General features: G+C 31.8%; 1 protein-coding gene and 1 long non-coding RNA gene across 2 annotated transcripts in view; both read left to right on the top strand.

Moving 5' to 3' along the window:
- Positions 1-1,157: 1,157 nt before the first annotated feature.
- Positions 1,158-3,592, top strand: LOC134244638 (uncharacterized). The gene is made up of 3 exons (XR_009987261.1): positions 1,158-1,341; positions 2,067-2,177; positions 3,529-3,592. It is a non-coding gene; the product is annotated as an uncharacterized LOC134244638 (long non-coding RNA).
- A 254-nt stretch (positions 3,593-3,846) lies between these two features.
- The window catches only part of LOC134244637 (uncharacterized), a 44,822-nt gene continuing 23,830 nt past the window's right edge, over positions 3,847-24,838 (top strand). Inside the window, exons 1-7 of the mRNA XM_062726894.1 lie at positions 3,847-3,863; positions 3,947-4,167; positions 7,441-7,512; positions 10,942-11,079; positions 11,418-11,675; positions 12,779-12,826; positions 14,149-14,763. Coding sequence (XP_062582878.1) covers positions 3,847-3,863; positions 3,947-4,167; positions 7,441-7,512; positions 10,942-11,079; positions 11,418-11,675; positions 12,779-12,826; positions 14,149-14,763 — 1,369 coding nt within the window. The remainder of the gene's footprint in view (positions 3,864-3,946; positions 4,168-7,440; positions 7,513-10,941; positions 11,080-11,417; positions 11,676-12,778; positions 12,827-14,148; positions 14,764-24,838) is intronic.

The raw sequence follows: 24,838 nt of genomic DNA, 5'->3' as shown, positions 1-24,838 counted from the left end.
TCCACCTGCTCATTTGTCTATAAAACAGGCATCAGTTGTTGTAAATTTCACATCTTTCAGTGAATATTTCTTTGGGATTTTTAACAAGTTTTACAGCAGCTTTAATGTAGCCTTTATTTTCACTCTAGTTTACTGATTCTTTACCATTCATTTATAATGCACTGTCTCGAATAGCCCTTGTTTCCCAGCTTCTCACGATGAAACTATGTGATGAAAAGTTGTCACATAAACTGTTATAAATTCAGTAAAGATTCAATAATGACAGAAAGTCAAGTTTAATGTCATATGATATCTGTATTGTATGTCTTACAGTTCAGGACATTATTTATTTAACTACCCTCGTAGTTTTAATGACAAGTTAATGCGACATATAAAAAATGTATAGAATTAAACGGTGACTGCGTTGAAAAAAAGTAACACATATTAAGCTTTGACGTCAAGTGACGTCGAGGACTTCCGTTTAAGTGCTTCGGGAATGAATGTGTGTCTTCTTCGTATCTGATAAAAGTATATCAATTTGTGCTTTGCTTATTAATAAAATGAAACATGAATTTAATGAAAATAATAGTTTCATATAATTTATCAATTTTTGTTAGTGATTATCAATGTTGTTCACGAAGTTTACGGACAACTGTCGTATCTCTGTAAGGGTTTTTATGAAAATTTTTTAATCCAATATAGACATGGTACATGTATATGTAACTGAAATTCTTTTTGGTTATTGGGAATATACAAAATATTCAAAACTGACATATGATTTTGAAGACTTTACCCCTTAGAAAGCCCAATCTCTGTAATGTAATTTGCTTGGTAACACTCTGTTACCATGACAACCAGGACATTTATATATAGTAATAATTTACTATTATAACCTTAGATAAACATTCTGACCGAAATTAAATCCACACTATGCTGAAAGATTTCATCTAAATTTAGTAGTTTTGAAGCAGTTGTTCTTAAAAAAAAAGATTTTTGAGTAGAAAATATAAAAAAGTAAAGCACATGTATTTGTGTTAGTATGTTTTAATTCATAGAAAGATGGCCGAATATGACATCTATGAACATTTGATATTTTCCCTTAAATGATGTTAAACTAAAAGATTGGAAAAAAATGTGATGAAAAATATACAAATTTTGTATCTTCTTCAAAGGATAAGCTGGAAGGCTATTCATTCCCCGTGTACAACACAACGTCATGTCCCAGGAACCTATCAGAATGGTATATTAGGTCATCTGACCTCAACTGTACACAGAGTAATGGATACATGTGTATACCTAACGAGAACATTACACAGCTGTTGGAGTTCTGCTACAGATATTTAAGGATTCCAATTGAAAAGGGTAAAACAAATAACTGGCAATTTAATCTTATTTTAGGAGAATTTAGAGCTTAACTTTGATAGCATTATTAAATCATTGATAATTATGATGTAAAGTTCAGTATACTAATTGAATCCTTGTAATTCGATGTGATGCTACATTTGTATGTGAAAACATGTTTTTTATCTCTACTGGTCAGCGACCAGAAGAATTTATGCACTAGTAGTATGTGTCTGTCGTTCGTCTCTCTGTTTGTGTGTAAACAATTTCTCAAAATGCTTCTCCTTTTTGCGGTTTTGATTTCGATGAACAGTGTTGCCATGGTTACTTAAAATAGTACATGCAACTTCTGTGAAATTCTTTGAAACTGCTACTGAAAAAAAACAGTCTGATTGTAATGAAATGCGGCATGTAAGTACTCTACACTGTGATACATCATTGTCGAAGTTTTTTTTTTATCTTGATGCACGATATTGCCATATTAACTTAAATTGAATTTTGTTTTTAATTTTATTATAAGCGAATCCTATAGTTGTAGTTTTTTTGCAACCTTGCCACAAAAAGAGACCTAATAAAGGATCATGATTATTTAATTCATTGCTGCTACTTTTCTCTTCCTTTGTTATAAGTACAAACCAGTGTAAACAGAGAATTCCGTTTTTTTAATTGTCTCACGACATTTCTTTATTTATAATTTATAATGATAATACATCTAAAACATTATAGAATAAAACATTTTCTTTTAGACATCTGCTTGATTCTAAAGAAATCAACGTCCCTTGTTGAAGCCTACAGCTGCAAACAATTTAGAAATGGGTGTCCAGATAAGCAGTACTGGAGTAATGAAATCTTTAAATGTGCGTATTACACGTATAATAAAAATCATGTTTTTCTTAAATTAAAGTATATAATATTGCTTTTCAAAATTAAAAAGATTTAAGGTACTGTGAAATCGCTTATTTTCATGGGAGTTTAATTTTCTTTGTTTTCGAGGTATGAACACAACGAAATGTAAAATTTGATATGTATTACTACTACACATTTATCCACCCACGGTTTCAAATCCCCACAAACCAATACTTTTTCCTCGAACCTCGAAAATTTGACCCCACGAAAATATGTTATTTTACAGTATTTCAGTAAATATTGACTGCTAATCCAACTTCTTATTATCATTGAATTTTATGAAAAATAATGCTATGACGCTATAAAAAAAGCACTGCAATCAATTACAGTACAGAAATCACTTTGATATTAAAAAATAATATTAATAATAATAATAATAATAATAATAATAATAATAATACTTTATTTAAAGAGGGTGACCCGATTAGTGCAATGCACTAGTCTTCCTCGGGGCCCTCTAAGCATGTTCACAATAATACAATAATGAAATCATTGTACAATAATAAATAATACAACATGACGTAAAAATACAAGTACATATAGATTTCAGGAGATTTTAGCTGCGGCATGTTATTATGACTTTTTCTACATTTTTACGAAATATGTGTAAATTCTGTGAAAAACGTATGTACAAAGGTAGTTTGTTCCATAAATGAACACCGGAATAATGAAAAGAATTTTTAAATTGATTTGTTCGATATTTCGGTAGATGAAGGTCATAGTTTGTTTCAGATCATAGAGCTTAACTACTAGAAGAAATAAATTCAAAAGAGTCTCTTAAATAAGTAGGTGCCATACCATGAAGTGTTTTGTACAGTAATATATATTTATGAAAATCAATCAACTCGTAAATAGTCAGCCATCCAAGTTTTTCGAATAATGGTAGTGAAGGGGCATCATAAGCCACATCTAGTATAATACGGGCTGCCCTTTTTTGCAATTTAAAAACTCTATCTATGCCAGCACCTGGCGCATTACCCCAAATAGTTAGGCAATAATTCAAGGAGGGCAGAATGTATGCATTATAGAATAGTTTTCTTGTGTGTAAGGGGAGGAATTTTTTAATTTTGCGCAACGTATATAATTTATATGTCAAAGATTTACAAACTGAGTCAATATGGTGATTCTAGCGCAATGAACCATCAATATGCACTCCCAGAAGTTTTAATTTAAAAAAAAATATCTGTAAAAAACAAAACTGACTTATTCTGAATACGTATACTTATGACTTAATGTTAATTATATGATATGTTTTCGAAAGGTTTTTATTTTTTTTATATTATTGAATAATTTCATTTAAAGATCCAAGTTGTCTAGCTATTGGAAATAGATGTTTTCTTGATGAGCCTCTGTGTAAAAATGAAGGGTATGTGAATATATCAAAATAATAAATAAAAAATCATATTATAACTCACAGATTATTTCACTAGACTTTGTTAAACTTCAGTTCTATTTCATATCGAAAAGTGTCAAAGGTAAAGAAACCCCCTACTTCTAACATTTCATATCAATGTAAAAAAAACAAAACTTTTGTTCAAAGGTAAGTTAGAGATAATTACCTTACATACATTTTCATAATTAAAGCTCAAAGATCACATAATCGTAAGAAGGTCCTGTAATATGATAGTTCTTAGGAAGTACAAAATATACAGGATATACTTATTTACAATTCACGCAGGTTCAATTAGAATTATAATGTTTTTTTTTTGCTTTTGAATAGAATTGCTTCCATTGGAACTTCAGAAACTCAAGGTACAACACACGTCGACTTGGGATCGACCATTTTGAATACAGGTTTAGGAAAAAAACCCATCCCAGATATCGATGGAACTAATACATGGGTTTGGATCCTTGTAATAGGAGTATTTCTGATAATAGTATTCACACTAGTATGTGTGCTTATATTCATCTTCAGAAGAGGAAATCAGAAGACTTTGAGCGGTAAAGACTTTTGCATAAATATATACTGAATATATTTTTCTGACATATAATAAAATAGAATAATTAGTCATTAATAGAAGTTTCTAACAAATATTTCTACCTCAGATATTTATTTTGTTAAACACAAATAAAGAAATTTGAACACCATTAACTGACACTAATGGACGAAAAAAGTGCTGAGAATCCCAAATTTTACTGAGAAAGTTTGATAATTACTGATACTGTGCTGTTGTTGCTGATAAATACTGATATTTACTGTTATTATTACTGTTGTTGCTGATATCTTTTGTTGTTTCTGATAAATACTGATAATTACTGTTTCCTTTTACTGTTGAGTCTGATAAATACTGATAAATACTGTTGAGGTACTGTCGTTGCTGAGAATTGCTGATAATTACTGTTGAGGTACTGTCGATGCTGAGATTTACTGATAATTACTGTGGTCATTGTTTTTAACCTGGTAATTGGTTTAAAATAAAACAGAGGGCTATAAAAACCTTCAATTATTACTTTTTTTTTTACTTGAATTGTCATGGCAAAATTTTCGTATATTTTTTTTTAAAATGTTCCGCTTGTGGCAAGATTACATGACTGTATGTATGTATGCTGATCTCAATTTCTACATTACGTTAACTTTGTGAAAATTTTGACAATAATCAAATGAATTATCAATAGAATGAATATATAGAAATAGAATTAATAAAAAAAAATTAACTGCAGAAAAAAAATGGAATTTTACTTTTGCATAAGATCTTATTGAAAAATAAACTGTAAATAAAAAGAAAATTATGCTATCTTAAAAAAGATCAATCGCCGCCTTTCCCGACTCCAAGAAAATTATGTAGGGAGATCGATGAACTTTTTTTTTCAATAATAAAGAAAAAAAAATCTTAATGGATGGGAAAAAATCGGGATAAAAAAAGTTTCCTGCAGGTTAGAAAAGTTGGATTTGTTCCGTTTTCACTAGGTCAACTGGTCGAGTTTTTGACAACATTTTGTTTTGTTTTTTCTCGTAAACAATCATAGAGAAAAATAATTATATTCATCTTGTTAAGTGTTCAGTTTTCTGGTCTCTTTTCGTCGAAATATTTGAAAATTTGCTCGAAAATTAGAAATTTTATCCCTTTTAAAAAGTAACTAAGAGGTAAAAAAACAGGTTTGAATATGTTCAATCTGTGGGCACTGATTTTAATTAATAATCTATTTATTTATTCATTTATTTTAATGTTATGTAGACGTTTGTAGATCGTCCAAGAATTAAACTCCTCCACATGTACATATGTACAAGTACACACTGTATGCATGTGTAACCGGCAAATGGGGTGAGCTGATTAAAAATTAGAGGTTAAGAATCCCTAGTATAAAGGTACATGTGTTTAGTTTGTCTCTTAAAATTTAAATACAAAATCATTTTTTATTTAATCAGTTTTGAAATATCATTAATTTTTTTAATTTGATTTTATGGAATGGGAAATAAGAACTGAAATGAGACTTAATTTAATATGTTACTATTAGTATATGATCAAATTGATCGATTTTAATTTTGCATGGTAAAAAGTTGAAAGGAAATCACCTTTAAATTGATTTCAATTGATCAGAAATCGGTGATCGACCTGTGATTTGGCTGTATTGTGTACATGTCTTCAGCCCCGGGGTAGAACGGGGTACAACTTGTATATCCCATGCAAATTGTAGTGGTCAGCGTAACAATGGGCACTAATTACCTATTGTTCTTCGTCTGCGGCTACCGGTGTTTTCAATAAACAGACTACGTACACTGTACATGTACTCTCTACTTTGGAACAATCTTAAAGTTTATGGTCGCGCGAAAAAAAAATTCCATAATATTGAATTTGATGACGAATAAAGATGATAGAAAAAATATTTAGAATAGAACACTTTGGTACTATAATGAAAAAAAAGATACATACATGTACATCAAGTACGTTGTACAGACTTATTTCCATTATTATTTCAATTCTCAAAGATCTATCTTCTTCAGTATTTAATTTCATTTTTTAGTTTTACGCATATTTCTTCAATCAATCAATCATTTATTTGAATCTTTTTACCATTTTACTTTAGTATACATAGACCACAAAAAACATAAAAAATTTAGGTGATTTTATACAAAACAGTAGGTCTAAAAGGCATGCGTGAATAAGAAACTAAACAAAAAAAATGTAGGTTGCTATAATTAAATGCGAAGTAAGGGAATTTAGGCCGGGGAGTAAATTTTGTTTATCAGATAAAAGAATATCCCGGGGGAGGTGGTCACATGTATTTTCAATTCTGAATTCTGAATCTCTGCTAACGATGGTTTGGGACCGGTAAATACGTAGACGAGAAATTGACTTCTCTTTTAATTGAAAAAAAAGTGTGCAAAATATACAATCATATAAATATAAAGAGAAAGATTGTTTAGTGAAGCACTTTTTTGAAATTATATTAGCATTAATTGTTCACAATTCAGATGCAGGAAAACTCCACTTCGCTTAATCCGAGGAAAAAAAACCTTAAATGTATGAATTTTGCCAGAAACATGACGTTGTGTATCGCACTCATTAATAAATGTTATAATTACTTCAGTTCTGAATTTTGTATGGTTCATTGCAATTGTTTCTCTAAAATAATTTTATTCATGCATAAAAAAATTCGATAAGTATAATATCATAACTTGCATGACTTTTAAAACACACAACTAAAGAACAGACCTTGCCCTATCGGCTATCACTTAATTGTAATGGTAATTCTCAGCAGCGACAGTACCTCAACAGTATTTATCAGTATTTATCAGACTCCACAGTAAAAGACGACAGTAATTATCAGTATTTATCAGCAACAACTAAAATTATCAGCAACAACAGTAATAATTACAGTAAATATCAGTAATTATCAGCAAGAACAGCACCGTATCAGTAATTATCAAACATTATCAGTAAAATTTGGGATTCTCAGCACTTTTTTCGTCCAGTAGTGTGAAGTTGAATTAATTTCGTTTGCACATTCTTAGTGGGTTTCAACATTTTAGTTTATCAAATTAATAGAGTAGCTAACTTTAAAACAAAGGTATGAGGACGTATTTGGTTGTTTTATTAACACACTCGTCTAATTAAACTGAATATTATTTGATGCGTCTAAAATTCAAACGTGTACTTTTATTGATAGCACGTTTGTCAATAACGGAAATAACAAAAAGAATATAGTTTAAATTGACACTAAAATCATTCTGTATTTTGTCCTTTCATTCCATTTTTTCTTTTTTAAATATAGAGGGGCACAAGGAAGAGGAGACAATTCCCCTTAAAATGGACAGATCGGGAGAAAGAGGAAATTGTAACATGGGTAAATGTTACTTTCATGTCTTTTACTTTATAAAATTGTGAATGTAAACTACAATATTCACATTTGCTCTGTTTTTCTACAAAGCCGACTGTGAAATTGATTTGAATAGCATTTTCGTGTATACTCATGCGTAGAAATATACAAGGAGAAACATGCGTTAACGTGAAGTCACAATGATGTTCCAGCGGCGTTAGTAAAAATGCAAGGATATAAGGAAGCAAGGAATTCAAATATTGAGTAAATTTAAGATGCTCCAAAATGTAAAATGTAAATATAGAGATTTTTTGAAAAATGATTTGTATGCATTGTTGGTGTAAGAATACGTAATCATATTTTTTTAAATAAACTTTTTATTTATGTTTTATTTAAGTATGCCGACTTGACAAGTCTGTGTGATACATACAAAACGTAAAAACATTCCTTAAATAACTTTAGAAGATGCCTGTGCTTTAGGAAGGATATGGAGATAACGAACAGTATTCAGTATCAAGGTCCATAGAATAATTCAAAATAGGAGCAGAGCAAACAGGGACCTCCGAAACATCAGAGGTGGGATCAGGTGCCATATAGGAGTAGCATCCCCTGCTGACCAGTCACACTCGCCGTTTGCACCTTGTCATGATCGGAAAATAACAGAAAAATCCGCCGTCAATTCAGTGTATAAATAATGTACGAACAATTGGTATGAAAAACGTCAGTCAGCACTTGTCTCAATGATAAATTGTATTTGCTCACAAGGTCATTGTAATGACGAAATGATGACTTTAAACGAGACTGTTGATATTCTTGTTCATTAACTTCACCCCTACTAATGTTTTCGGAACTTTTTTTTATTTTTCGGTGCTCTGCAAAATATAAAACCCGATGAGTTCAGAGTAGCTCTGGCAGTGGCTCTGGCGAGAGTTAGCGAGACTACAGCGAGATAGGGTAAATTATTCACGGAAATGTGCCTAGGAAGTGACTAGCACGTGGAGACATGGTAAACAGAAAAGATATGTTGCGTTTCAGTTTTCACCACCCTATATCTGTAGAAATGTACTTCAATCGATCCCTCTTGAATTTATTCAAACTTAAATAAGCATTTTCTATGATACAATTTTCTGCAGTGACTCTGTCATGAATTAGAATAATCTTTTTGGGCAAATATTTTTGCGTGGGAACCATGACTATATTTTTTGGCGTCAGATTAGCAAATGAGGCACCAACATGACTTTAACTGACCAATCAGCTGAATGAGAATTGCATTATGGGTTACTACAAATACTACAGGAATTTTACGCTTGAAAGAGAAGAAAAATCTTATGGCGATCGGAAAGAAACAAAGACCATTTTTTTTCCATCCATCTCGTGAATGAAAAGCATTTTTTATTAATTCTTTTATTTCCATGCTCACAATGACAAAGAATTCATTTGTTATATAAACTGTGGAAGTCTAGGTTTCTCAAAGTCATACTGCAAAGCGATTTGCGTCTGTATTAATTCCTTTGTTGTACTATCGGTGAATACAATTGTCAGGTGGATTCCCTGGTCATGGCCACTAGTATGTAAAAAATGTTTTGTCCATTTAAATGCATGAGATGCTGCTCGCTACCCTTGAAGCGCTGGTGTTCTGAACTTGACACAAACTACATTTTATTACACATAATTATTTTTAGTTACCAAAATATTAAAAAATGCCCGTTAAAACTTTTTAAGTATCTAATCTTTGTATTTTGTTCATAAGAACATTTTTTTATTTTACGCTCCATTGACACGAACATAAATTGACCTGAGACACGTGTTCGAAGTAAAATGTAAACATATTTTGGAATAAACGTTGCAATTCAATGATTGGTCAGTTGCTCGTGGTAAGATCCTCTGTGCGCATGAATAACAATTACCATATAAGGCAAACAAAGGTTTGTGTGTGTAGATGATATTACACATTTTTTTAGACAGCGTATCGGCCGCTTTCGCCGTAAATGATATGATATATTGTTATTTTAACCCCCTCCCCCATTAGTCACCCGTTTCTATTGAAAATCATGAAAGTCTTTCAGAAAGGTCTTGAAACACATTTTTTACAGGACATGCTTTCAAAAGAAACAGTCTATAGCAATTTCCTGTTTGCTGCCAATTTTATTTATAAAACCGGTTCTGCTCTATAACCTTTGAATAGGTCAACCTAAACCACGTGGCTTGAATTCAAATCACAATAACAATAGTAGGGTTGAACTTGCTTGTCAATAATTTACCTCATTTTAGAAATTGTTCATACGTTGCATTTGCATATCGAATCAACTGTGATACATTCATTCTGTATGCAGGTGAAGAAGGTATATTGCTTCATTATAAGCAAGGGAAGTTAACGATAGAAAAGTTAAAGTCATCACGTTTATCATATAGCGTGGTTGTTAGATTACCATTAACGTCTTTTTCAAGTAAAATATCCAAGTATGAAACAGATGTGTCAGACTCTATAGTATCTTTTATCTCAAGTTCACCAGGATATATCGTATCGACGTAGGAATGGGAATGACCATTGTTAATTGACAATACTTCGTCGATATATGTAAATGTCGTGTTGAAGGCCACAGCAAGTGTTTTCTTCTTTTCATGCACTAGATTTTGCACAAATTCTGCTTCATATGAATATAAAAATAGGTCGGCTAATAACGGAGCGCATTTGGTACCCCTGGGAATCCCAATAGATAGCGCTAACTTATTCCAAATATCATATTTTCTCGCTGCCTTATATCGTGATACTTAAATTTTAATTAATGTCTCTGTAGCCCCACTGTGATGTCACTTTAGCGCGAATTTTTCTGTGTATATTTCTACGCGTGAGTATAAAACAGAATAGCATTCAAATCAATTTTATAATTAGTTATGAGAAAAACACGGCAAATGTAAATATTATTTTTGCAGAAACATCTTGCTTAAATTTTACTGATGTATATTGCCATGTTTTAATTATGGTTTAGAAAGTGATGTAAGAAAGGTGTTTCTTTTCACAATGATCACATAATTATTCTATATTATTTGGTGTTATAGTAATGCTCCGCCTTTCTGTGCCTTTTTTAAATGACATCTTATTTAATCATAAACAAGATAGCATAGTACCTGTTTATCTTACCGGATTTGACTTCTGTTACATCAAGTCAATGTGAAGGAAATTAAAAGAAAATTGAAGATGAGAATGTTAATAGTTTCTATTACAGTGGAACCTCATTTATACGGACGCTTTGGTTCCTAGACAATTTGTCCGAATATGTGAAGCGTCCGGATATTTGAATTAGCAGTTAAACAAGAACAAGTAACATTAAAAAATTCTGTTCCGAGGAAAAGTCGTCCGGATACTGAAGCATCCAGATATCTGAGGGTCCACTGTATATGTATTATAATCTGATACAATAAATGCATAAACTTAACAATTAATTTTATTTGTAGAAAAAATTCCACTCATAGAATATGAAGAGGAAATACAGGAAAGTGAAGGTAACCAAGAAATGAATGATGAGTCTTTACTTTTGTCTGCAAATACAAAAACCCTGGGCAAAGAAAATAGTTTTGGAGAAAGATCTACATGTTGGTTATTTTTTAATTAATATTTAATTTAATATAATTAATATTCATAAATGAATATAATAAGAATTAATAATTCTTTTTTTACTAATGATTACGGTTTATTAAATAATGAATATATAATGTTTAAGAAAAAAAGCATTTTCATGTGTATGTTTCACCCTAGATTTCATAATCATAACTGGATACTTTATTATATATTCGGAAAGTCTGTTACATGTAATACATGTATGTACATAAGCCAACTAACAAATTCAGTAATTTGAATCAGCTGAATATGCTTCTAAAATAAACCTGTGAATATATCAATAGTCTTCTTAAGTGAAAGTTTCCCCCAATAGGTGAAACAAACAGAGAACAATTTGGGGAAGAGCAAGGAGAAAAAACGTATATTCACCGTAAATCCTTTTTAGATTGTGTAGTGGAAAACCAGGACGAAATACTATGTTTAGATGAGACCAGGAAATCAGACTCTTCAAAGGAAGACAATAGCAAAGAAGAAAACTCCCCATTGGATAAAGACGTTTCAGACAAGATAAACAGTAATTTAAATCATCAGGAGGATAGTGATAGAGACATTTCAGTAAAGCTTGATAGAGGTGAGATATTGGGAATTCATATTTCAGACTAAGTGTTCTTGAAATAGTTTTCTCTAGTTTCTGACTAGATGAAATATGCAACGTATTTACTTATATGATTTATATATCAACGTGTAAGAGATTTAAAATATCGTATTTTTCTTTCCTCATCAACGTTTTACAACTTTAATTAGAAATTGTAAACTGCTGTTTAAAACTAACAGGGGCTATATTTTTGGCGGAATGATGGCGTATGAAAATATCTTCTATTCTGCCTCTCAAAATATGTATAGAACACTGAATTTAGTTTAAATTTTTACATAATCAAAGACTTGATTTTTTTTTAAATTGTATGATAAGGTAGTCCAATCCTCAGGTTTATAAAATTTGCAATTAAGTAATTAAAAATACTAATAAAAGTATCTCTGAATCCACAAAATTATGTAAATTCATCCACAGTATTTCTTTAAAGTTAAGATTAAAGTTAATCATATTATTTAGGGAAAATTGTCAAATCTCCGATATTTTTGCAGGATTGGCGAATTTGAATATCAGCAATGCATTTTTTTTTAATTGCAATTAATGTACAAATATGTTTGAGGTTAAAAAACGATAGGTATCTGGCCAGTGGGCATTCAGAGAGATCGTCAAGATTTTTATACTTATTTGGTATTTTTTGTCTTCTATTTCCATCATGTATTCTATAATACATAGACTAAAAGACTTTTGCTATCATTGCAAGACACCACAACTCACTACTTATTCCATATCATGCTAATAAGCATTGGTAGCTAAGGATGGATTCAAGAAAATACTATTCGTTTATTTTATCGATATTGCTCTTTACTGAGTAGACGAACTTTTTGTAATTTTACTTTAAAAAAGTTCGTTTATCTACGTTATTGTTCGTAGTGGTACGGCACTTGCTGCATGTGTAATCCAGAGGTACTGGGTCAATAATCCTTCTCAATGCAGCAATAAACTTGAATTAAGAATATCCCTTCTTTGGTTAGTCTTTTTCAAAGTTTCTCATATAATTATCAAACATTGACCCTTTACTTCCAAAAATAAGAAATTGTTTTTGTTTGTACACAACCAAAAAGATAAATGTGATCTATTTTCAGTTGGTATATATCTTGATGACTATGAAATATGGAAAACAGAGATTTCAGGTAAAGAAATGTTTCATCGTTTGCTATTTTTGTTATTTTAATTAAAATTACATAATTGATTGATTGTATCAGAATGCATATTGTTTAACGGCCGATTCGAGATTTTTTTAACTTATATACTGACTTAACTTTACGCCGGAGATGGGCTCCAAAAGGTTAAAATTACAAAATGATTATACACATTCCAACATACACATACACATTCCATTATCTACTTTTGCTTTCAGCGCTAAGACTCTTAGCATTAATAATGAGTGTTTGATCAAACAGCACCCGTGCATTATGTCTGGAATTATTATATTAGATCTACAAACATTCTTGTATTTTCAAACAAGACTGAAGGAAAATTAAACCTTCTGTTTTGTTCGCATTTTTCATTATTTTGAATAATACCGCATTATCTATGGATTTTTAGACCCAATATTAACACAATTCGGCTTGGTTTGTGACCTTATGGTCTTTTACGAGTAAAGATGGGTATATAGGCGGGTGTTATTACAAAAGAGGTATATGCATTCCCGAGGAATGAGGCTATTGTAATTTATTTGCTCAATTTCAGTGCCTAAAATTATTCAATAGAGGTAAGAATACATTTCTTAAACTTATTCATATTACATGGAAAATATAAATTTGACAGCTTTACTAGTTATTTAATCCTGCGGAAGAACAAACAAATACAGATATATTGATGATTATACACATTCCAACATACACATTATACACATTCCACCATGATCTACTTTTACTTTCAGTGTAGCATCAATCCTAAGACTTTAAGCATTGATAATGGGTGTTCGTTCAACAAGCACCCTTGCATTAACAGTGAAAGTTACAAATGGTTCTTTCGGATGACGCACGAAAGAACCCATGCGAACCAGAGCGCGGCGTGATAGTCTTAATTTTGAAGCCCTTTACCAGTATATGGTTTTGTCTCAGATGAGTAAAAATTCTAACAGGAGATATAAAAAACTGATCCAATCATATTGAAAATAAATATATATACAATATTCGTTTTTCAAAACATATATTGATGAAATGGATCAAGGATATTTTCGCCCAATTGAAAATTTTAAAGTCACATCAAAATTCAGTCGAAGAACCAAGTCTTATTAGAATAGCGCTTTTAAAAATAAATCTCTTTTTGGTTTGAATATGAATATCAATTTCACATCTAAACATGTTTGATGACTACACACAGATAAAAAACTAGTGTTTTGTTTTCAAATATATTTAGCATGTAAGTCAGAAGGCAAGTCAATATAATTACATTTTTGTATTGATGAAATCTTACAGCATGAATAATTCTGTTAAATTTTTTGTAGAAAAATACAAGGAGTTGTCCAATGAAGAACGTGCTGTTTTATTTCTCATTCTGTGCAGCAATAAGAATACCTTTATCCTGGAAAAGACTGAAACATTAACAAAAAGAGAATTAGAAATTATTGGGGCACTAGACGTTTCAAAGAACATAAGTTATAGTATTCAAACATTGCGATCAAAAGGATTTATATCAATAGAGAACGAAAAGGTGACATTTGCCTCAGCTGGTGTTCAAGACGAGACAATGTTTGATTACTTAAACATATGTTGGAAGAGGAGCAAAGTTTGTGGTCAAGAAGAGACCATGTTTAAATACATGTTTGAAGACAACAATTGGGAAATGTTAAGTCAATATGGTTGCTTTATGAATAGACAGTTACTAAATGTGTCACTAGAGAGTTCGATGAAATATTTCAGATCGCGAAATTACCGTAAAGGGAAATTTGTTCGCTTTTTACCAAAAGACAGTAGAAAACGAACTTTATACAATTCGTTTGTTGGAATAGAGAACACCTATGAAGAGATACTAACCAGAATTATTTCTGAGCTTGGAAAAGATATACTTATTTGTGACATCTTGGATGATAAATCGTTGCATTCAACTATTTCAAGTCGGTGTAAGTACCCTTTTCTTTTCATGTTATCTCTTTATTTCTCTCTCTCTCTCTCTCTCTCTTGAAATATACAGGATTGTCTTTGATGATCTTCTTTTCAAAAAATAACAGCATCAGAAAGTGTAGAAGATATGTTAATTATTACTAATGAAATGTAAATTATATAATGTTCAACCCCCTTCAATAGCTGATCAGAGACTAAGATGGGTCAATATACGTTTAACTGCAATATATGGATCCTTGGTTACAGTAAATGTTGGAATTGGTTAAATTTAGATCAAGATTCCCATAATGTACATAATATAGGAAAATAATTTCTTATTCATAGCTGAAATTGCAAACCATGTTAGTCAGATAGAAGAATCCCATTTTGTGTAGATTCAGTAACTTACTTAACCATAATATAAAGGAACATTTTTTCTGGTTTTCTTGTAAAAATAACTATTTAGGAAAAGGAAAAGCAAGCTGAGGTTCATTAGACAAGCGTTCTAACCCATGGGCCCAGTGATTTAAGAGGCAGTCCACCGAAAAACCAGGCAGTATTGTATTGATAGGCGGCACATCGAATGTGAGGAATATTTGATATTTTATTGAAAACAATATCAATGTAGTCCAAAAGGAAAAATGTAATTGAAGATTTGTTTGAAAATTGCTTATTGAGTAAAATATCCTTATATTTTGTGTGTTTGAATTCCCCTATATAAACCATTGAATGTAGGTCAGAAACAAGGAACTGTAATTTCTATTACATTTTTAACAGGACTATAATTAACACTTAACTAAATCTAGAAATATTTCATCTTTTTGTTTAAAATATAAAATTTGTTGGAAAAACACTTTCGATAGTAGTTTTCTGGCAAAATATAAAGACGTTTTTATGAAATTTTGCGATGCAAGAGTTATCTCCCGTGACATCGGTAAATCAGATTAACACCTTTTTATCGGAATCCTAGTAAATATTTAGAATCGATACACTAAAGAAAATTATTAAACAAAAAATAACTAATTTATTTTCAGAATAAAATTCATTTCCGCCTCCAAACGTAAAATTTGGAATTAAATTGGCTCTATTATCCAGGTTAATTTACATAACTACTATTGCGTCACAATGAAATTGTTAAAAGTTTTCCAGAGAAGTTTGTAAATTCTTTGCGTAAAATTGTGAAGAAAAAGATTTTCTGTTTAATTACTCTACAGAGTGCATTATTTTAAATATTAGATAATATTTTTATATCAAAATGTATTTATACACTGGAAGCGTATCAACTAGATGCATGAAAGCAAGCCGTTTTTTTTTTTTATGAATGTCTGAGAACTAATTTTTTTAATGAAGTGTTTATAATGAACATTTCTTATAAAATTGGGAAAACTTGTAAAAACTGGATAAGTTATAAAAGTTATAAGTTATAAAAATATATTTTTGAGTTAAATTACTTCCCACAATAGTTGATGGAAGATGGTTTAGTGAAACATTTGTTTTTTTTTTTAAATTCTATTTATTATTATTTTTTTTATTATTATTTGGAGATTGAAACAATCACACACTCACATTTAATGTGGAGTTAAACATGTGACTATGTTAGCCAATTCAAAAAATGTTTTCACGTTCATGAAACCAGTTTTAAAAAATAACGATGTCATGATCCCCCCCCGTGTTTTTTACTTGCGATTTATGAGCTATTAAATAATGATACTGTATATGAAAGAAATTATTTTCTAATTAAGATAATATTTTATAAAAGATGAAAATATAGGGGGAAAGGCTTTACAGATGTCAGGTAAAAGAAAAATTGGAAAAAGTCGAGACTGTACACATAATTAAAATATGTTCTGTATTTAGTCAAGTTTAATTTCGCCACTGATTGAAATTGACTAAAATTCCTAAGAAAACTAGTTCTAATTGTAACGGGGACCGTTACAGATGTTCCCCAAACGCTCCTCAACTCCCTCTTTGTGCCAATTTCCTTTAAAAAAAATTTAATATGCCCAGTATCGCAGGATTTCATAAAAGAAATTTAAAATTTACAATGATATCAACTTTTAGTCATTTAACGCATTGCACGCAAACGCACGTGAATGCACATGCAAGGTGATCATGGCATGTTGTCTAAACCAATAACATATCTTTATATTCCAAGAATCAATAAAAAGTCAGAAAAATAAAAATGTTACCGTTTTTTCAAATATATTGTTCATTTCACGCATTGCGCTTGCGCAGGTACATGCAAGAGCGTCCTTGCATTCAATTTTGCTAATAGTATCATGTAGGAATCTATTATACCAATTCATATTCTAAATTTCATCCTGTTTTGTAGAAAATTAAGAAAGTTATAGGCATTTAAAGTTTCAGCCAATCAGATTGCAGCACACGTGCATGCGCATGCTTACATGTCAATTCTTATATATCATGCTGTAGATCTTCATAATGTATGACTATGTTCAAAATTTCAAAGGATTATGACAAAAAACAAGAAAGATATTGAGACTTTAGTTTCAGCCAATCAGAGCGAAGTGCACGTGCATGCGCGTCAGATTTTGCTATTTTGACCATGTCGTCTTGTTGATACTACTAATATATCCAGTGCAGTGTGAGTTTCAAAAAATTCCATCAAGAAATAGAAAAGTGAAGGCTTAATCCATTATATTGGTAATTTCACATGTTGCACGTGCGCGCTCTTGCCAGCACACGTGCATGTAAGTGCTTTCATAATAATTCTTATATATCATGCTGTAGATCTCCCTAATATATGACTATGTTCAAAATATCAAAGGATTTTATCAAACCAGAAGTCTCTTTCGAGACTGAAGCTCTACTGGTTTGAACTTAAAGCAAAGGAAGAGAAAAGTACTTAAGCAGCTGGGATATGAAACTTTACAACAGCAATAAATAGAATAATGATCGTTGATAAAGTCTCTTTATGTATCTTAGTGTAGTCTACTTGTGTGCCAAGTTATATTGAAATCAGACCAAAACTGTAGCCAGTAGCATTTAGAAACAATTTTACAGAAATTTCTATTTTTAGTAACCATGGCAACACCGTTCATCGAAATCAAAAACCGATATACAGAATTACGTATCTAAGTGTATTCTACTTGTGTGCCAAGTAATACTGAAATCAGACCAAAACTGTAGGAGGAGAAGCATTTTGAAAGAATTTCACAGAAATTTCTATTTTTAGTAACCACGGCAACACCGTTCATCGAAATCAAAAACCGATACAAAGAATTATGTATCTAAGTGTATTCTACTTGTGTGCCAAGTAATACTGAAATCAGGTTAAAACTGTAGGAGGAGTAGCATTTTGAAAGAATTTCACAGAAATTTCTATTTTTAGTAACCATGGCAACACTGTTCATCGAAATCAAAAACCAATACACAGAATTATGTATCTTAGTGTAGTCTACTTGTGTGCCAAGTAATACTGAAATCAGACCAAAACTGTAGGAGGAGTAGCATTTTGAAAGAATTTCACAGAAATTTCTATATTTAGTAACCACGGCAACACCGTTCATCGAAATCAAAAACCGATATACAGAAATATGTATCTTAGTGAAGTCTACTTGTGTGCCAAGTTATATTGAAATTAGACTAAAACTGTAGGAGGAGTAGCATTTTGAAAAATTGTTTACAGACAGACGGACAGACGGGCGGACGCCGGACGCATTACTATCGCATAAGCTCTTCTGGTCTCTGACCAGTAGAGCTAAAAACAAGAAAGACATTGAGACTTTAGTTTCAGCTAATCAGAGCGAAGCGCACGTGCATGCGCGTGAGATCTTGTTATTTTGACCATGTCATCACATCTATACTACTATTATATACTTATATTATGAGTATCAACGCATTTCATTAAAAATTGGAAAAATTACGGCAAAACACATTATATTGGTCATTTCTTTTGTTGCACGTGCACGCTCTTGCAAGCACGTGCGCGCAAAATGACCTTCGTTCGGCAAATCTACACAACATGTCTACTGATCCTAAAAACATTTTACCTTAGTCGGATGTGTAGTTTACTAGATCATTCGTGGACAAAATTTTCCCAGGAAGAAGAAAAATAATAATAACTAGATGCGATCTCGTTGCGAGCAACGAGTAGGTCTTCCGTCCGAATTTTCGATAAGATGAGATATGACTTTGACTATGATCTTTGATAAAACATCATGGAATCATGCTTTTTCTCTTTTGATTAAATCCTTTTGATTTAGATAATATCATCAATGCGTACTTAATTTGCACATTAATTCTTTTCTTTTTTCTACTTTGAGAAACAACCAAAACCAATTAAAGAAAACTTGTAAGGAGACCTTGGATTATGAATGTAGTTTGACACAGAATTGCAACGAACCTACGACGTGACAATCCAAGTATCCCTACACATTTCATTGCTCCTTATGTTACTTTCGTTCAAGCAAACGCTCGGCTGCCTCTGTTAACCGCTATTGCGAAATGTCGGAATTGACAGAGACCGCCGCCAATTAGTTCCCGCTTCAGAATTTTGAATGTTATCTCGAGTTTGAATTCATAAATTTACAAACGAATTATATATTCAGCCTAATAAGAAATGTTTCTATCAACTATACTAATATCATTTGAAAATATTGAAAAACAAAAAAATTAGAGACGAGAGACTTTTGGCCCCTCTATGCCCCTAATTTGAAGAACTAACCCCGTTTAATTGATATCAAATGAAAGGTCTTACTATATTGCACATTTTTTATTATATATGTCCTGACAAAATATTAACAGGTAAAAAGATATAAAAGAAAACGTGTCAATTTTTGCGAGATGAGTATGAGGCTATTTTTCGAGACCAGGCGAGCGTCGATGCCTTCTTACCTGGAAAGCTCTATATGCAAAATGTCACATCTACTATCCTTCCTCTACCTTCACTGAAAATGTCAAGTCGATATCTTAAGTCGTTTAGGAGGAGATCTCAGGACAAGCTGACCCTCTAAAAATAAGTAAATCGTCCATATCTCACGACCGGAAGTGACGACGTACGTACGAAAAATTTCCGACAAGGTTCAGATGAATATCTATCAGATCTGAAAATTTGGTGAGAATTGGTCCAGCCGTTTCTGAGAAATCGCGTGCACAAAATCGGTAAGAAAAAAAATAATAATAACTAGATGCGATCTCGTTGCGAGCAACGAGTAGGTCTTCCGTCCGAATTTTCGATAAGATGAGATATGATTTTGACTATGATCTTTGATAAAACATCATGGAATCATGCCTTTTCTCTTCTGATTAAATCCTTTTGATTTAGATAATATCATCAATGCATACTTAATTTGCACATTAATTCTTTTTTTTCTACTTTGAGAAACAACCAAACCCAATTAAAGAAGACTTGTAAGGAGTTTGACACAGAATTACAACGAACGTACGACGTGACAATCCAAGTATCCCTACATATTTCATTGCTCCTTATGTTACTTTCGATCAAGCAAACGCTCGGCTGCCTCTGTTAAACGCTATTGCGAAACGTCGGAATTGACAGAGACCGCCGCCATTTCGTTCCCGCTTCAGATTTTTGAATGTTAATATCTCGAGTTTGAATTTATAAATTTACAAACGAATTATATATTCAGCCTAATAAGAAATGTTTCTATCAACTATACTCATATAATTTGAAAATATTGAAAAACAAAAAAGTTAAAGACGAAAGACTTTTGGCCCCTCTTTGCCCCTAATTTAAAAGTCTAGCCCCGTTTACTTGATATCAAATGAAAGATCCTACTATATTGCACATTTTTTATTATATATGTCTTAACAAAATATTAACAGGTAAAAAGATATTAAAGAAAACGTGTCAATTTTTGCGAGATGAGTATGGGGCTATTTTTCGATCCCAGGCGAGCGTCGATGCCTTTTTACCTGGAAAGCTCTATATGCAAAATGTCACATCTAACATCCTTCCTCTACATTCACTGAAAATCTCAAGTCGATATCTTAAGTCGTTTAGGAGGAGATCTCAGGACAAGCTGACCCTCTAAAAATCAGAAAATCGTCCATATATCACGACCGGAAGTGACGACGTACTTACGAAAAATTTCCGACAAGGTTCAGATAAATATCGATCAGATCTGAAAATTTGGTGAGAATCGGTCCAGCCGTTTCTGAGAAATCGCGTGCACAAAATCGGTAAGAAAAAAAATAATAATAATAGGGAAAAAGAAACCGAACGAAAACAATAAGGTCTTCCGTTGGAGACGGAAGACCTTAATAATAATAGGGAAAAAGAAACCGAACGAAAACAAGAAGGTCTTCCGTTGGAGACGGAAGACCTTAACTAGAGCAAAGCTCGTTGCAAAGCAACGAGTAGGTCTTCCGTCCGTTTTTGACCGGAAGTGACATCAACACAAGAAAGCAATGAGCTAAGTTGTCTCTAGTGACTTTATAATTTCAATTTTGCATCAAAACCTTCAAAATAAGCTATTTTTAGCTACTTCCGGTTGACCGGAAGTGACGACGACGGACGAAAAAAATGAATTTTTACGCTACCAGATACTTATATTATCCAAAAACTTGTCTAGAACGGCAAAAATACGTGTTTTCCGACTACTTCCGGTTTGGCCGGAAGTGACGACGCTGGACGTATTTTGACGACCCCATTAGATAAAGCTTGACATTTTGAACAACTTTGCTTCTTTGATGTATTACAAATTCTCAATACTTTTGAAGATATAAAGAAAAAACTTTCGGACCCTCTAGGCCCTTAATTTTAGGGGCCAGCCCTTTATTCGAGATATCATTTGAAAGATCTTGGAATTCTACACTTCTTTTGTTCTATATGTTTAATCAAATTATTTCCAGGTAAAAAGATATCGTAGAAAAGGTGTTAAAATTATGAAATTCGCAATATGTCATTTTTCGGGTCAAAGCGAGCGCCGACGTGTGGCACTTCCGATAAAAATGAAAAACCTTACGCATATCTACAGACCTAGGACTATCATGCCTGAAAGTTTCATGATTCTATCTAGAACCATTTCTTAGAAAGTCTGCAGACAACCTGACCCTTCAAAAATCATAAAATCGGCAATATCTCCGAACCGGAAGTGACGTCATCAAATAAAAAAAATGTATCAGGTTCAAGTAATGTTACATAAGTCCTGAAAGTTTCATTAAAATCCATCGAGCCGTTTTCGAGAAATCGCGTGCACAAAATCGGTAAGAAAAAAAAGAATAATAATATAGAAGAAAAAAAGTGAAAAAGAAACCGAAGAATAACAAGAAGGTCTTCCGCTGAAGACGGAAGACCTTAATAATAATAAGAAACAGAGTAAAAACAATATGTTCCCCAACTTCGTTTGGGGAACATAATAAAAGAGAAATTCTACTTGGAAATGAGATAAACAATTACGCTAGAATGCTGTCTGCTTTCAGTTCTTATTTACTGCATGTACGAATACTGAGTATCAAGAAATCAAACAGATGTTTTTACATGTTATCTTCATGTACGTAGAAGACATTAGTAATTTAAATATATACATTTAAATCTATGGATACACTCATTAAAAACAGTTGACTAACTGAAAAGAAATAAAAGACAAGCATATATTTCTGATAAATTAAAATGAAGAGCCAAATTTAGGAAATATTTCAAAATTTACGATGTAAAACGATCCCGATTGAAATAAAACCGATCCTGATCGAAAATAATGCAAAATTTATAAATTTATTAAACTAAGGACACCTTCCACCTATAAGACATGTAAAAAAAAAAAATCAAGTAACTTTTTAATCGTATTACAACAAAAGAGCCAAATTTAACTTTACAATCATAGCATTTTCTTCTTTATTTAATTCCGGTCGGGATAGGTTTCATTTGGGAAAATAAAAAAAAGAGGTAATTTTGACTTCTTTTATTTCTTTCAATATACCTGTTCCCACTGATTTTATTGAGTGACTCAAAAGTGTGTACTTTGTATTCATAATAAAATGAGAAAAAATTCTGGCGTTGTAATATATTGGGATTTATAACGTAATGAAAATTTGATACTTAATTCAAAAAGTCATTTGCTAAACTCAAATTTGGACCATATAATTTTTTCTAGAGAAAAATGAATTGGAGTCTTATTCATTAATAAAATAAAAGATAAGAGTCTATGATATGAATAATATTTATCGACACATCCAGCTTTTGAGTAGCTGTTACATATGAAACAAAATAAAAACATAGTAATTTTTTTACCCTCATGTTGACTTTTTTTGCACTTAAAATTAAGCATTTACCAAAAATACATGTAGGACTAGAGGAGCACTAAAAAAAATGTTGATGTTGTCATGTGTAAACACTTGCTTTAATAAGTCTACATGCAAAAAATAAGTAAAAATCCATGACATGGCATGTGCCACCCATTGCCTGGTTTTACGGTGGAATGCCTCTTAATTGGAATTAAGATGAATACATTCAATTTAGACAAAAAAGGAAATTGACGGCTTTTATTTTCCCCATCTTGTAGTGTAGGTTTTCCCCTCCAAAATATTTCTTCTGGAAAACTTGCTTCACAACCACACACACACACAATATCACTTAAAAACTAAATTTCATCTTTCTCCAGGCTAGGATTTCAGACTCGTTATCGAGTAATTATCTACTAGTTTCGATTGAAAATACATGTAGATGTGAAGCAGATTATATAGAATGATGGAGCGCGTTTAAATTCTATGAATGAAAGCTTTTATAGAGACTTTAAAGAAACTTTTTGGTTGTGTTGAAGCTATTTAACCATAAGAGAACTTTAAATGTTTCACTGAAAAAAATAAAACAACAATACTTTTAGTGATGCAATGTTACATTAATTGACTTGATGAATATCATCAACCAAAATTTAAATGCACCTTTCTCATCTTACTTGAAATGCTGTAAAGCTGGCACACAGGGAATCACGCCTTCTATTGAGGATTTATTTCAGTGACTGAGAAGGAGTTGGGGATGACATTGGTTCTAAGAAGCTGAATTTAATCTAATGTCCTCAGGGTCGTCATAAGCATTTGTTCCTTTGTTGTTTACTTCTGCTTACTGAGCCTTTTTCGTATTCCCCTAGTATATTCATTTGATCCTTTTCTTAGAGTTTGCATTCAGATGCAGATTAGTTTTTTTGTTTTTGGCTTCCATGGTAGTATTAAATTGTTTTTGTTCGTTGGTTTACACTTCAATAGTTGAGTCAAGTCATGTTTTAGCTGTTCATTTGTAGCCCGCTGATAAAAAAAAACGGGATAGATGACCAAAGAACTGCAGTGCTACCATAAAAATCCCTGTAAATTCATGACAAAAATAATTGTCGCAGTCTTCTCCTTCCAATAAACTACTAATCAGAAGTTCTGATATCTCGTATTCGTTCAAAGAAGGGCAGTAAAATCATGGTATATCTTAGAAATCACTTTGCAGCAGCGTATAATAATTTAATTGTACACAGTTTACGAGGGCTGTTCGAAAATTATTGAGACAGTGTATATATTTCTCTTTCTAACGAACGTCTTTTGGTGAAAATTTCCATACATGTTTAAAAAACATTAAGAATTCATAAAAGCAAGATATAATTTACAAATATTAAATTTCTTGTCTTCAGTGGTATAAAAATGTGTCAAAGTAGGGGTATCTTTAGCACAGTCACAAAATCAGATATTGAAAAAATGTATCACCAACGTTTAACCCCTTGGTGGACCCATAATTAGAACGAAAATAATTCAATTTATATATCTAATTTTTCAATTTTATTTTTACTTCATAATAAGAAAGATTGTTAGAATTATGATCAGGAATATGGAGACCACTAAAAAAATTAAGCGCGGGATAGAAATCTGATTATGACGACAAAATAGATTTTGACGTGAAAGCGGAGCAGCGAGAGACCTAAAACTTGTGTAGCGCTGTGTAAAACTCTTGTCCAGACTGAACAACCTGCAAAACATTCACAGCGGGAAAACATTTCGAAGGGTTTGTTATTTTCTATATAGTTACTTCTTTCTTACCTATATTTCTTCCAAAGTATAATCTAACGCTCTGGGCGACCATCAATTTTTACCGCTGCGGAATTAAAAACGTTGACCCTCCTGCAAAAATCAACA

Source organism: Saccostrea cucullata, unplaced genomic scaffold (genome assembly GCF_032062105.1).
Source record: "Saccostrea cucullata isolate Sc308-1 unplaced genomic scaffold, CSIRO_AGI_Scuc_v1 ctg2420, whole genome shotgun sequence".
Lineage (NCBI taxonomy): Eukaryota > Metazoa > Mollusca > Bivalvia > Ostreida > Ostreidae > Saccostrea > Saccostrea cuccullata.
The sequence above is the reverse complement of the archived record's forward strand: the minus strand, read 5'-3'. Positions and strand labels throughout refer to the sequence as shown.